Source organism: Nothoprocta perdicaria, unplaced genomic scaffold (genome assembly GCF_003342845.1).
Source record: "Nothoprocta perdicaria isolate Ctin4 unplaced genomic scaffold, notPer1 scaffold_27, whole genome shotgun sequence".
In the NCBI taxonomy this organism is placed as follows: Eukaryota; Metazoa; Chordata; class Aves; order Tinamiformes; family Tinamidae; genus Nothoprocta; species Nothoprocta perdicaria.
The window spans coordinates 4640365-4656042 of NW_020455499.1; the positions used below are offsets into that span (position 1 = coordinate 4640365).

Sequence of the window (15678 nt, forward strand, 5' to 3'; positions counted from 1 at the left end):
ACTGAAGTGCTGCACTTGTGACAATTTCACTTGAGAGAAATTGAAATACAAAGTAATTATTTATTTGGGAGATGTTTCAAGGGTAAAACATCTTTCCAAAAGCTTCACAGCAGCAATTTGAAAAACTAGCAGMCTAGTATTGATGTTTAGGGTGCTTATAGTTACAGTATCATGCACGATTACAACTTCAGGCAGATTTTTTTTCTCACTTTCATGCAAATAACATCCTTACCGAGACCATCCACAAGGTCATTTTTGCGGAACTTACGAGGAGCAGAGGCAGCCTGAATGCGCTRGAAAACTTTTTCCTTCTGACTCCTTGTGGTATCATCTCTTCTTTGAAAATGTAGATGTCCCCTGCATTATAAAACCACAAATTATAAGCATATCTAAGGCTGTCCTTGTAGTGTCACTGAAAGGAAAGAGAGAGAATGAAAGTCTAGAAATGTGCAATATGCAGGAAATTCAATCCAGCTGATCTAGAACTCTGATAGCAAAGCACAGCCCCTTATCAGAGCCACTCAGTTTAACTATGCCCCATTTAATATGGTCCTGACAGCTCAGGGTATATCTTTGCTGTACAGAAGTACAAAAAAAAACTCTTCCCGTTGCTCCTACAATTTCTCTTTAGCTTAATATTTTCTAATGCTGTGGTAATTTGCTGTGCTTTCTGTCTGTCACTTTGTAAAGTCTTTCTGTTTGCAACAATAATAGGCATTTAGGACTTTAAGTATATCTTCAAGAARCATACCCCATTTTATCAGGAAGTACAAGGACTGTCCTTAACCTACATAAATAATGGGGGAATGTTAATTATTCWGTTTAGCTTTTAGGGACAAGTTAGCCACAGGGAAAAGGCATTCCCTGCCCTGTACCCTGCACTTTGTTGTTAAGCTGGAAATCAAGGTATTTCCTATGTTGTTTTTAAAGATTGAATTATATTATATGACTTATTTCTGTGAGTTTTATGTTATGTTCTTGTTCCATTTAATTCCCATAAGAAAGGTCTAATGCCAAAAGACTGAAAACTCTCTTAATGAGGAGAATACAAGCATATGCTTGCAGTTCTCAAGGCTAAGATATGCTTTAGATTGCACAGTGTGTAAGGTTTTGTCTTGTCCTCCAAAGTTGTACAAGAAGARSAGTGGAAGGTCTCTAAATTCAAAGKTCATGTRTTTTATTACTATTATTTTCAGTTACTCTTTGTGTTTGCTTACTTTAAAGCAGATTGCAAAGGATCAGGATTTAGCTGTGCCTGGAAATGGTAGCACTGGGCTATCCTGGCCCATTGTGCTTTTTTTTTTTCCTTGTCAAAAAGTTAAAATGAAAGCTTTGGGGGAAAACAGCATGAGTCTTTTGAAACGCCTTGAACTAAGAGGATTCCTCTTCCTTTGTGAACAACGTAAATGCATTCAGTGATAARGGACAGTTTAGAAAACAGTGTATTTCAAAAATACATATTATGTATATATTTGGTTCTTTGAATTTTGGCCATAACATTTTTAAACTTAATTTTTAAGGTTTCTCTGTTAAACRTTTATTTTTGAGCAATTAGATCTCTCCTCTTGCGATGTTGCAGGTAAAGGCTTGGAGCACTACAGCGCCGTAACAGATGCACCCACTACCTCTGATTTTTGCTCATGCAAAGAGCATTATTGCTTGACTGCCACTGAATTTATGTAAAAAGCAATGTTCCACCAATGGCAGCCTTGTGCATTCACCTTCAGCGGGATATGCTTCCCGTTAATGTTCATCAAAAAAGCACTTTGCTCTAAAGGCCAGCCAACAGAAATACATAATCCTTTAGCCCACACCAAGGATATGCCACATACTCCAATACTTTTTCCTGTCCTTGGCTGGAGCTTAAGGTTAGATGCAATCATTTTTGTGCTGCACTGCTTCATTTCCTCTTTGTGATTTTATTACAGCCCTGTGTAATTTAGAAAAGCCACGGGCTTTTATTTTGTGGAGGGGAAGAGGGGCTCCAAAACCAAGAACTGGGAGTTCTGTATAGCCCTCAGTGTCTGCAGCCTGTGTGTTTGGGGAATACCCAGGAATCTATCCTAATATTGTGAAATGTCACATCAGTAGCAAGGCGCAGGCCACCAYGCAGGCTGCAGATGTGAAAAATTGTCGTACCCCCAAGTCGTTGCCAAGTGGTCACATATTCTCCTCTTCATTTTCCATAGCCTGAAGAGCCTCATTTCAGAAGAGAGAAAAAAAAAAAGTAATCAAATCTGAGAGATTAAGAGATTATAAATGATCTTTTACAAATATGGAGAGCAAATCTTCCCTGTCTTCCTGAGGCTGGTCACAGGAGGTCAATAGAAATGCTTGTGCAAGCCAGGCCAGCAGAGTAGCTGCCTTGATCAAAGACATTAAAGACATGCAAACGATGATAAATCCTTCTGCTTTATATTACAAGATGTATTTAATGTTATTCTGAATGTAAACAGAATCAACCAGTTGCTTTAAGTGGTTTAAAACAGCAGAGAGTGATTGACAAATAATTTAAGAGGTCTGAGATATTGAAAGTAATGTTTCCTGCGGGGACGACTTTCTTGCTCTCAGGACCCTGAGTGTATCTTCATTCCTCTTTGATTTATATATATTGGCTTAACACAAAGGAAAACATGTCTCTGTATTTGAATTATGGCCAYTAATGGTATATAACTAGGGGGGGAAGAAGGAGTCACTGTATGTTAGGAAGATACTTACTTTACATATGCACTTGGGAAAATAAGATTGCAGAAGAGCAAAGCAAAAATAYGTATTCTTCCAAAAAACAGAAAATCTAGGATGGTTGAAATAACATATACTGGAAACAGATTTAAAGAGTTTGAAATAAGGTTTCTTACTGTGCACTGCATTCTTAAATTAACCTTTGCTTTCTGTTTAGCTAATGAAATGCTTTTTAATAGGGGTGGAAACAGAGGCATGGAAGTTAAACAGTTGCAACCAGAATTTAAGAGATTCTGCATCACTTATTAAGCTCACTGTTTGTTAGCACAGAATATGAACCATGATATTTCACATAAACAGAGCCTCAGATGTTCTTCACTTTTGTTGTACTATGCACAGGCTAAAGTAGTCACAGAAAACCTGCAAGAAGAAGAGGAGGACACCATGGCAAGGACTACATGTCAGAGTCATGTGATAGGTACAAAATCGTATTTTACACTGGATTTTATTGCTGTCTGAGTTTGGGGGGGGGGGAAATTTTCATCCTCATGGCTTCATTTATTTGCTCACCTATTATCTCATAGCATTTGTTTAGCACAGCTCAGAGATAGGCAGATTTCCCCAACCCTATAGAAGACAAGGACYTGCTGTTGTCTGTTGTGGTACTTACTAGAAGGGCTCAGAAGCTGGCTGTGAAAGACCGGAAAGACCATCTTGGTTTCATACGGTCCCTTGGCTCTAGGGTGGTTGTGCACGGTGCTTTCGGCCTCACCTTCTGCACAGTTGAGTAATGACAGTGCCAGTCTCGCCAGGAGGGGTAGCAGACCAGGTGGCTGTTCAGAAGAGCCCTTAAAGGCCATACTGCACATATAGGTAAAGGCAATACTGCGGAGGAATTGCCCTTGCTGTATGCTTTTCAGAAGGGCAGCACAGTCTTGATTGGCAAGTGCTGGTTTTTAGGCAGATAAACTTTCAGTGCTTGCTTGAGTATCTGCTAGGCAATGAAGGACACGGCAGAAGTCTGTCAGCCTGGGAAGTGGGGCTGAACAGAAGCATTGGGTTGAAAAACTTCTCTTTGGGGTAGGAAGATGGTGGCAGTGTTTTATGGCTTGCAAATCCTTTCCAGGCCCAAATTCCACAAAATAAGCTCAGTCTGTGCCTGTTGTTGCAAAGCAGAAGATCTTGCTAAGCTCTGCCCTCTGCCCTGGTTTGGTTCCACTGTAGTAACTCAACAAGAACTTTCTGTAAGCTCTAAGAAAGGGAATTCTGTGACTGGGCAGGCACTGGAAAAATGAAATGCTACTTGCTCACTAGGTATATAGGGCCTGTCTGTGTTATCAGAAACTGCCCAAAACAAAATGCAACAACTCACTTAACACTGCTTAAGGTGATTTTTGCTCCGTTGGAAGAATTGCTTTCCTTTCCCTGCCTCCCCTTTCCATGCCTGGATTCTGAAAACTTTTGCTTTGAGTTGATGTGAAATGTTTGGGTTTAATTTTTCAATCTAGCTACTGAACCAGAGGAAAAAAAAAAAAAAGTAAAGTAAAGAAAAAAAACCCAGCTATTTGCAGAGCCTTGTCCTGAAAAGACTCCAATGCTTCCTTGGTGTTCTCGGTGTAATTGATGCTCATGGCTGAAATCTAATCACTATATATTTTGATATATTACTTTGTCAGTGGGTCCTGTAATATGTTGTGCCGCTGGGTTTTTTGAGGGCAWTAATTTTTCAGTCCTGCCACGTGCACCGGATCGGAGCCTATTTGGGACACGRTGGTGCTGGAGCAGGGCGCTGTTGGAGCAGGGTGGCTGGCGCTGCCCAGATTCAAACCAGGTTTGCAACCTGGGTCGTGGCTATGCCCCAGGGAGCTGGGTGAGCTCCTTACAGTGGATCCAGCTCTCCTGTGCACCCGGATCCCTTTTCACAATGAAAAGATCCCTTTTTTTCCCCATTTTGCAGTGCCAGGCAGTGCTGCCCTTGGGAAACTCCTGTAGCTCATACAGGGACCTTTCCATCATCTGAGTTATGCCGGGAGGTAAAAAGCAGCACAAAAGCTGCTTCTTTTCCCTTGGCAATAATGGCTTGACATAGGATCCCATTTATCCCTGCTCTGCCTTGTTAGAATTAATTCACGGATTTTGCTGGATCTGTTGGTCAATGCCAGGAAACTCTCTGGYGATGGGAGACATTATGTACTACAGGTAGTACTGACACAATAAAAATAAAGAGATATCTGAAGGAATTTGTCAGCATTAGCATGTGGCTTCCTAACGCGGAGCCTGCCGACCATTGCTGCCGTCAGCAGGACTCGGCGAGTGCGGGAAACGAGGAGCGTGGGGCTAAGAGCACTTCCCAAATGCACCTAAATCAGTGTCTTGCTGGGCTTTATGTATCACGGCTGTGTTTGTCCTTACATTTGTGGTTTTTGCTGCTGGATCTCAGCTTTTTTTATTTTTTTGTGGATATCCAGCTCTGATAGCTCTGGTTCAGATTTCCTCCCAATTCCCTTTTAGGGGTTTTTCTCGTTCTGGTTTCAAAGCCTTACCCCTCCGACCTTATTCTGCTGGTTTTCTTCTAAAATGTTAACAATAGTGTGATAGAAGATGTAGAAGAGCTATGATTAATCAGGGAAGATTTTCTACGCTGTGGTGAAGTGTGTGTAGAAGAGACAACTGGTGTATATTTGTCAGTGTGAAATACCTAAATTGGCACCAGTTCTGCCCAGTTAGCTGATGAACAAGATACTTAATCCTGAACAGCCTTCAAAGTTGGTCCCATGCACGACAGTGCTGGTTCATCACTTTCTACTGATGAGATACTCCTGGGCCTGTGAAATAGAAAGCATGTGCAAGCTGCCAATGGCTAGTTTTTTAATTTATTGTCAYTTAGTGATCTAAGCAAATTTAGCTATTTTGCTGACGCTTTCGATCTGCTAAATAGAGATTACAGAATGCACGTTAATACACAATTTCCTATTTTGTCTTATGCAYGTGTTTGTATGGACATGGGATCTTTTACATACTAAACACGTACTGCTATTCTGTGCATTAGCACGCATTTGATACATTTTTTAAATTTTTAAAAGAAAAATAACATATACCCTGAGTATTTTTCCTGGGCTGTCAGTGGGGGTGCCAGATCAGGCCCTGACTAAACAGATGCATCACAGAGCAGTCATGCAGCACCGTGTCTTCCCGCAGAAGATAATGTTAAAAGACCTGGCTGCAACATTCCTGGTTGCAARGCTGATTTGCTGGTGCTGGCAGGAATTGTCAGTGCTGGAGTCATTTCCCCATTGTCACAATGGCCAAAAAATTACAAGGCGGTTACAAATGACACCCTTTCACAGCAAAGTTAATAATGGAACACACAGTGCTTTGAATGAGCAACCACTCCTGGAAAAGTGTCATCATATTAATTATAATATATTAAAATATTTCATTGATAATTAAGGGAAAAGCCAAAAACCCATGGTACAAGCAGACAAATGGTGGTGCTGTACAAGTCATTCCCACAAATAACTTCACATGAGGATACTATGGTCTATGGTACCAGTCATACCAAGGACAGAGTTTCCCTGATTGTAATATTAATTTGCTATAGCTAAAATACAGGCAACATAAAGGAGCAAAAGTACTTTCAGCTAGAGAGGTCCCTATGCAAATGAAAGGATTCTTGGCTTTATTTTATATATTTGTAAAGAAGGGGAAAGTTAGTCATAATTAATCAAATCGTTCTTCGGTGTTCTTATAAACCAATGTGGAGACATCAGAGGATGAAGAAGACTTCTTTTGAAAGAATTGACTTCTTTTCAGCCGACAGTTGAAAGTATGTGATTTAGCAAGCCCCTATTTGAAAGCAGTAGGATAATCCCATCTTCGGTTTGCCTTTCTCCTTGTTTCTCCAAAAAGGTGCTGCTAGAAGAATAAAGCAGCACAGAAAATGTGTTTTGCTAATGCTCAAGCCTCATCAAACACACAATCTCAGCACATCTTTGCCAGCCTCAATAGGCTGATGAGAGGTTTCTGGAAAGTTTTCAAGTCTACTCTTAAATTTATACTTAGGTTTCAACATCAAGGAAAAGGMTTTTTTTTTTTTTTTTKGTCCCAGATATTTGTGCGTGAAAATACCTTTTTTCAACATACWGGATGTCCAGTGGTCATTCTGTCCTCAGCAGTTCCCAAATGGATCAGAAAAGCACCTCTGGCAAAGAGCACTGAAGTTGAAGGCAGGCGTGAAAACAGGCAGTTCATCTAAGAGAATTCTGTCATTGAACTGGTAACTTCTTTGCTTTCAAGTGTTACCTTTAATATGCCACTGATTGAACTAAAGGGCCAGTTTCATTCTTTAATAAAATCACACTGAGCTTTAACATCAGGGAGAACACTGCAGGTAGATTTTGTCCTCTGGGTACTCAGAATTACATTACTTGTAAAAATGAATTAAAAAAATCCAGCTTGCTTTAGCACTGCGAGTTCTCTGCAGAGCAAATCTTCATTATGCAAGAATTGGCAGCAGTAGTCCAGAATATTTCTGGGTGTTATTGGTATTAACTGGTCCACTGGAATAAGACAGTGCCTACTGAAGTTGTATGGAGATTTAATTCCCTGAGGCAAGCAGGATTAGTGGAAGGATTCACAGTTCTTGGAASTTAACTGTGGCACGGGCTCCAGTTGTTCGTGTTGAGTATTTCAGATGAATTTCAGATGAATTTGGTGAAAATTAGGAGGATAAATGTAGTCAGGATTTTTGAAACTTTTGAATGAAAGACTTGAGTCTAATTTTTGTCAGGTTTTGGCCAGAGGTTCAGGTCAGTTGCTCCAAATTGATTCATCCAGCATTAAATGAGAACCTGGTAGATAGTGGTATTTCTGTAATAAGGAGGAAAAGCCTAGAGATACTTAAAAGGGTTTTGAAAAGTCTCAGAGTAGATGGAGGGTTGGTCATGCGCTCTGTAAAGGCAACATTAAAAGCTTAGCTGCTTTGTGCTGAACAAAAATACCCACGGAGGTCAAGGGAAGCTTTTGTAGTGCTGCTGTATCCCAGTGCTCAGTTCCATTAAAGTTCCTGATAATCATCTACCTTATAGCTGGCTTTATCATCATTTTTTTCCTGCTTTCCAAGAACAGCCTTGCAGAAGGCTTTGGCAGCTTAATATAAAGGCAATGGGGTCAGAAGCAGGAAGCTCTGTCTTTCAAGCAACTTTTTACAGGTTTCTCTTGAGGGAACTTTGGGTTGAATTCCGTGGATTCCTAGTGTTCCCGAGAGGAAGTGCTCTGGGTAGGGTATGTGTTGTGCTGGGTGCTGCAGTCCCCCCCTTGCAGCTTTGCATGCAGGAAGGCAGACAAGCGATCACACCACATTCGCCATGGCAAACGGGAACGTCCTTGACAGCAAGTTTTACCGATAAGTTGCTGGCCAAGTAGATAGCAATTTTGCAGATATACTGATAGCAAGTGTACGACATACGAAAGGATGTGGATGTAAGTGGGCTTGACTTAAAATGAAATGTCAGCATTATAATTATTTGTATGGAGGTATCAAAATACTAAAGATGATAGTGCTGTCTCTGTATTCTGGTACTGTTTTATTCGGCACCCAGTAGCTTTACTATAAAACTATATATATGATAATAAAAAAAAAAAAGATTTTTCAATGAGAAGATCCTGCATTCTCTGTAGTACCCCAGCTAAATCTGTCTCTTGCTCCCTTTGTCCTTCTGGATCTTCTGTATGGTTTTCCCAGAAATATTCATATTTACTGACAAAGCTTACAACCCTTGTTCTGCTATATAGGAACCAATACCARTTGATATGTACCTTTCTTATGCCATGTGAGCAAGAAGCGACACATGCTGCAGGGTGTAGCCTGAGGATATGCATGTGCCACTAAACTGAACCGAACTCACCATCAGCCTCCAAGTTACAGAGGAGGAAAAGGACATGGCTGCACCAAAAGTGATTTAGCAATCATTTTGGTGCAAAGGTTGCATCCGTTTTCACTCAGGGACAAAGGGAAAATGTCCACAGTGACATCCCGTATTCTTTTCTGCCCTTATCCCTCATGGTTGTAGAGCTGGACCATTTAAAACTGGTGCTCAGTCTGTTTTATTTCTGAATGTGTGGTGTCCCAGCACTGGTAATCAGGATTATCTGAGTCCCCTAAATCTAGACCGTGATACAGAGCCTGCCTTTTGTTTCCATACCGATACTGTTTCTGATCAAAGGATCTTGTTTCAATGACATCTGCCATTTTTCTCTCAGATAGGGTTAATTTCTTTCTGAAATCTAGATCTGAAATACACTGGGGCTGGAGGAGTGTATGTCAGGTGCTGTTTTTAATGTAATATTTAATACAAATGTTATTCCTGCTTAGTTAAATCACAAAAACCTATTCCAAAGCTTGTTGGAGACAACAGCAGTTTATCAGCTCTTTTAGTAAGTCTGCATGAGGTTCCAATAGGGGAACAAATATTGGGCACCCCTCTTTCCCAAACTGAAGACTGAGTTTCATTCAGCATTTTGTAACTGCTAAAATTACTCGGGCTTTTACTGGAGGACTAAGTAGTGAYTTAGTTCAGGTTTTCTCCTTCTCAGGGAACGGAAATAGATGTGGAGGAAGAAGCCTGATTAATGTGGTAAATATATTAAGCCTGACATGCGTCATCCTAAAACATGTCCATTAAGCCTGACATATTTGAGCAAACACTTTTACATTAAAAGAACCCTGAAAACCTGGAGACAGATTAGGTGAGGTCTGTAATGAATTACAAAGATAAGTGTAACAGAGTAAGTGACAGAGGAAAGATGGTGAACAAATTGATCTGCGTTGCAGGAGAGAGGGCAGCTCCACATCACTGTGGAAAGGCAAAAGGATCATSCAGAAGTTGCTTAAATGTCAGGCAAAACCTTGGATGCCTCTAATGCCTTTAATGAAGAGCAATATTCAACTGATAACATGTCTTTTGACTGCTGAAGAAATCCTCGCTTGTCATGAAATCTCAATGCCGGAGAAAACGACTTATCACTGTCAGTGTTAATTCCTTTCATCAGGCTATTGATAGAAGTGGAGAAGAACCATTTAGTAATCATCTTATCACTGATATAACAGTTGATTCCTTCATTTGCACATGATCAGATAAGGAAAAGCTGTTTGTTTTATCTTCCCCAACATCACCCAGTAAAGCTATGCAATACCTAGAGGTCTCAGCAAGTAAGTTTGAGGTTGCTGACTGCAAAAACAGTCAAGCGAAACTAGTTAGCACTGAAGAGCTTTCCAGCCTGAGCCTTTGGCTCACAGGAATCTGCATGCTGGAAAATGTTACGTTTTGATGAAAATTGCCATGAGGTACCAGGCTTGTTTAATTAATTCCTTGTATGTGAGCAGCGGTGCAAGTACAAATGTATTTGTTTGTACGTGTACCGCAAAGGTAATTTCTTTAGCTCSAGGTGCATATGGACCCATTGCACTTGTGCATTTAGGTCCTAAATCCATAGGTACTGCTCTGAATGGGATTAGTTGAGGTGAGCAACTGGAGGAGAATGTCACTGGGACCAGGCTGCCTGCAGCCCCATGGGCTCCACAGGAATAGCAGCGTTGGGCACATTTGGACCATGAGATAAATCCTGTCGCTGCGCCGGGCTCTTCACTCCCGCTTGGCGTGTGGGCAACTCCTGCGGGCATCAATTTTGAAAGGATTGTCTGAAGGAGTCTGCGATAACGGAGCAAAACTTTCTGGATATTTTTTTAATTGCTCCTCGCGTCGCTTGACGATGATGGAGAACCTTGTCAATGTGAATAATAAGCCACTGACATGCATTAGTGCCTTCCTGATTTCTGTCATTTTACCTTCTTCACCGCCTGGCAAAGACAAATCATTGCTTTGTGTTCCAGCGGCAGGGACGCGGAGCACTTGTCTAATTGTCCATTCTTCTGCAGCACCGTTTCAGCCTGGTGTCTAACTGGTGTCCTTCTGTGGCCAGTMTTAATGTTTTGGACCAACACGTCCTCATTAGCCACAGCGATCTGCATTCATTTCGTTCTTTGTCACTACGTTTATCCACACAGAAATACCAGATGATTTAACTAGACGGGGAGGAAGCATGGCTCTTTAAACATGGTATTTAGGTTATAGTCTAATTAGTATTCAAGGTAGGCAGGATCTGCAGGCCTCATTCAGGCTTAAAATGTCAATTAAACAAGGCGGCTGGGTTCTTCAACTCTTACGCTGCTACGTTGATTTACACTACTTTACAGCCTGCCCCAATCTATATTCATTTTTATCTCTCAAACTGGGACTATACCTGATTATCATACTTATTACAGGATAGTGTATGCCTGTATGCTCTCTATCAGTATGATTTCTTATATTTGCAACTTTCTGCTTTACATGTTTTTGCTTCGGGCTAGGACTGTCTGTGGGCATGTCTATATGGAGCTCCAGTCATGCATTTCCTATTAGCTATAATTCGTATACCTGAAGAGGAGCCGAGCGAACAGTGCAGAGCATTTCGAATGACTTTGTGTTGAGCTGCTTTAAACAGCAGTTTCAGTTGTGTTCGCATTGACTTCGTGTTCCTTTTCTGCAACGATGTTCAGGAGAGTTTTGATGAAAACCACATTTTCACTCGATTGCAAATTATATTTCAGCAGTATAGAAATAATATTCACATTTCTTATTGATATATGCCTTACTAAATCCATACTCTGAGGACAGCATGCCTATTTTTAATTCTGGTGTCATCTTCACCACTTTTAATTGAGTTTGAGGAGCTTTGCTTCATTTCTTCAATCAGAGTCCTGAGCTGTTGTCATTTAGTTATGCAATTACTCATCATCGCGTATCATAGAACAAGGTGCTCTTAAAAAAAATCACTATAATGAAGAAATAATGTCTATACAGTTAATGTATTTTTCTGCAGTTCTTAATACTGGGTGAACCTGAGAATGTCTCAGTGCTTGGAGAATCTGCTGTGAGGAAAAGAAAAAAAAAAAAAAATATATATATATATATATATAATATATATATTTACAGTGAATACTTTGCCTACTTCCTGTGCTTAACAGGCGGAGAGGTCCAGCATGATCTTTCAAAATGCTCATTCTAATGGTGTTTTTGAAAAACCAAGTAGCACTATATGCATTTTTTAACTAAAAAAAACATGGCTTTTCAGAGAAACTGTTCCCTGTTCTGGTTTTAAATCATCCTGGTTTCTTTGCAGCTGCTTCCCTGCAGTTTGTTTCCGAGTGATTGAGCTGGTCTGAGGGAGCTTGAGTACTGAAATGTGTGGGTTATAGTTCAGCTCAAGTCACTCAAAGCTCTCTGTGCTCACTGTCTTAAAAAGTTTTTTGCTAGTTAAGAAATAAAATCACTCAGTTTTGGTGTGCATTTATACATATAACTGTTCATAACTAGTACTGTTAAGTAAAACCATCTGCAAGGCAGGACTGAAAATAAAGCCTTATTTAATATTCATGTGGCTTTAATTTCAGCCTTGATTTACACTCAAACAAAAACCAGTGCCATTACTAAAATAAATGCAAGTGCCTTCTCCTGTGCATTTTCAAAACCCAAAGCCTCCTGCGCACATATAAATTGGCCTGTGTTTACTGGAGATAGGATTTATGCTTAAGGACTATCACTAGTCCTGTCTGTTGGGAATAGAAGCTCCAAGGAGGTATCACAATATCCAGTTTCTGAGAGGTTTGCTTAAGCGCAGGGAAATCAAAGCTTCCATTTCTTTATCCTCAAGCACTCCAGGTGCACCAAGAGCAAACACAAACCCTGCATAAAAGTGGCAAATAAAACGGGCAGCAAATGCTCCCATGGGCAGCATCCGCAGCCCGTGTGCCTGCGATGCGAAGTGCGACCTTATCTCTTTTGTAGCCTATTGGGGATATTCTCAGACTAACTTTAAGTAGGTACCTCTGATAACATGAGCAGCAGYAACTAGCTGAGTGCTTCTCAGAAGGATTTTGCAGCCTATTTTTAGTTCCTGAAGAGCTTTCAAAGCAACTAGATGAAGGTAGGTGAAGGTGAGCTTGGGTATTTCTACACTGGCATCATTTGTGAGCGTGGAGGAGCAATCCCTTTTGTCAAGCTCCAGGCTTCTCCGTCCTCACGGAGAAGCTATGAGCTGTGCTATTCCAGAGGTTCCGCTGCTTCCTGCTGGGATGTGAGCAGGAAACAACAGGGAGTAACCATGCCCGTCTCGCGTGAGCCATCCTCTATGCCGAGGGTAGTATCAAGGTCCATCGATTGGAGAGTCTGTAATCATGGGCCCCAGTCTTTCCATTTCAGGGCATYAAGGTAAATAGGAGGCTCCTCTTCCTCAGGTGTTGATTTTATAAATTTGCTCTTCACATCAATTAGAAGTTGCAGTATCCCTTTTATAGTAAGTTAAAATGCATCTACTTCTAATCTTGTGTTTCCTGAGAACAGTGCATAGATAGTGCAAATACAGCTCTAATGCAGAGAGATCATTAGGACCTTCTGCAGCTGGGGACTGAACACAGACTTCTGTATTTAAGAGGCACTGATAGAAATGGAATTGAAAATATCAAGAATTACTCTATTCCAACCCATTTATACCGTTGTTCTCTGTAACACCCCTTTTTTAAGTAGCTTGCCACCAGTATTTCTATGCAAGGAAGGGCTTTAAAGCCTGGGGGGACATGAAGTACTTACTGCAAAAAGAATCAATAAACCAGCAACGTGAAGCACAGGATTATTAGTATTCACACCTAATGAAAATTAATTGTTTAACTTTAGAAGTACAATTATATTTTAAGGATGAATCTGAATTAAATGGGGCAGTGGCTGTGTGTTTCAGCCTGTGAAATACATGTCAAAGATAAGACTCTAGTCAAGGAAAACAGCATGAGAAGAACTGCCAGAGTGTGGGTCAAATGATCTGTTGAATTTCACAGTGTTTGTGAAAAAAATAAAAAAGCTTTGATTAGGAAGAAGCACTGGAAAAAATAGGCAAAGATTGTATTTGTAGYGTTGTATTGTTGCTGTTGTTACACATAGGCCTTCACTCTAGTCCTAAATTTAAGCGGGCGTGAGTTTGGGTCAAGCTCACATTTAGATTTGTTATTTGAAAGAATACTACACAGCCTTCCTCCCATTTACCCTTCCCGAGTATACATTAGAAATAACTTCATTTCATTAGAGTTAKACCCAGGGGAGAATCAGGGCTGTGCAAACTTCTGTCTTTTATACTTTTTTACCTAGGATAAACCTTAGGACTTTTTTAGCTTTATGTACTCACTGCACTTCAGACTCAGATAGAAAACAACTAACGCGTTCATCGTTGACTAATTGGATCAAATGATGGTGTAAAGCCAGAAGGAATAATTTGCTTTAAAACTGACATTGATTTGGCAGAAATACATTCTTTTTTTCCTTTTTTTTTTTTTTCTTTTTGTGGTTGCTTTAGCATTGCAGATGAAGAGAAGGATGTGCAAATAAAGAGATCTGTTCTGCCATCTGTAGTTTAAGTTCTTCCTGCCAGTGCCACATGTAGGCTTAAAGATGTTTATTATAACTGATAAAGCATTTTTTCGGGGACCCGTTTACATTGACATATTATTACCAAAAAAATGTTTCATTAATTAATAATTTGGCATGTTTCAAAATACTACAAAAATAGTACTCCCTTTGTGTGTGTCAGAAGAAGCCGATACCTATCCCCTGTTCCATGTGTCTGTTTAATCTTCAGTAGAAATTCCTGGAACTTTTTAATGCAAAGAAAGGTCATTTGTCAGAATGTTTTCCTTTATTCTGCTGCTGATTCAAAAAATGCCCTTTCATTTTTACTGTCTTACCAGTGATACTTCTTGCCAAAAGCCCATTTAATGTTATATCCCTCTCAAAACCTTCTCTGAAGTCCTTAGTGAGTCTGAAAAAGAGCTTGCTGGAAATTTCCCAGTGAAGCTGTTCGTGATACAGAACTATTTTTGACTTTTTTTTTYCCCCCTTGAAAATGCCTGCTTTCTGTATAAAAAAAATCTGGTTGTTGTTCAAAGGCTKCAGAAGAAATTTGTGTCAATCATGTGGGGTATTTTAGGCCCAAACTTGAAAATTTATGTGGAGAAGAGCTGCAACCAGCTGTAGTGGTGAACACAGAGGAGAATTCCGTGGTTCTCATGAAGTGGGAAGCTGCTGTGGAAGAAAATACCTCCCTGGGCTTTGCTGTGATTATGCAGAGTCAAAGTTTCTTAAGCAGAGAGCTACCTGTCATGCTCTTTGAGCTAAAATACAGCTGGCTCCTTTGTTGCTGTTCATTTTAAATGTCAGGATGGATTGCCCAGCAAAGCTAAGTCAACGCCCAGGCTTCTCCAGCTTTAGTGCCTTCAAATGGCAGYTGCTAGGTCATGGTGGGTGGTGTCTGCTTGGCCCTCGTTGCMTCAGGTCTCTCCATCAGTAGGTTTGCATGAGCAACCTGCTGCTCTACCAGCATGGGGCCTCCCTTCCAGAGCTGCAGATCCTTCCCTGTGTCCTGAGACCCAACAGCGTCTGCTTTTGTTGTATTTACTGTGAAATGAGTGACTGGTCCATTGGTTTTCAATGGGATTGCGTATGTCCTTCAGTTAAARTACCTGCCTAGCAGAATAGCTGATCAAGGCCTTATTGTTTTAGGTCGATGGATAACATTTTGGATCCTGTAAAGATTTTTAGGCATGTTTTAAGTATCATAATAAAACTAATAAATCGTTCATCCAAATAATGGTATATGAACATTTAGACTTGGAAAAGTATGACTGGATCCTTATGTAAAAAATGATGTGTATGTTATTTATGAATAGACTACACATCTTTGGAACTCCTTTTAGTACACAACACAAAGAGACTTTAATGGCGTGTGACTCTTTACTGTTTACTTTACCTGAATAAATATTTTGAAATACTCTCCAGTCAGTCAGTCAAAGGTTTCTTTACAATTGCATGTGCCATTACATGCCCCTTGGTGAAAGTATTCTCTCACGTTACTGAA

The 15678-nt window shown here is 40.4% G+C and overlaps 1 protein-coding gene across 1 annotated transcript in view; it reads left to right on the forward strand.

The window, feature by feature from the left end:
- Nucleotides 1–15678, forward strand: part of LOC112948595 (nck-associated protein 5-like) — a 50012-nt gene that overhangs the window by 3686 nt on the left and 30648 nt on the right. Inside the window, exon 3 of the mRNA XM_026040862.1 lies at nucleotides 3082–3160. Coding sequence (XP_025896647.1) covers nucleotides 3082–3160 — 79 coding nt within the window. The remainder of the gene's footprint in view (nucleotides 1–3081; nucleotides 3161–15678) is intronic.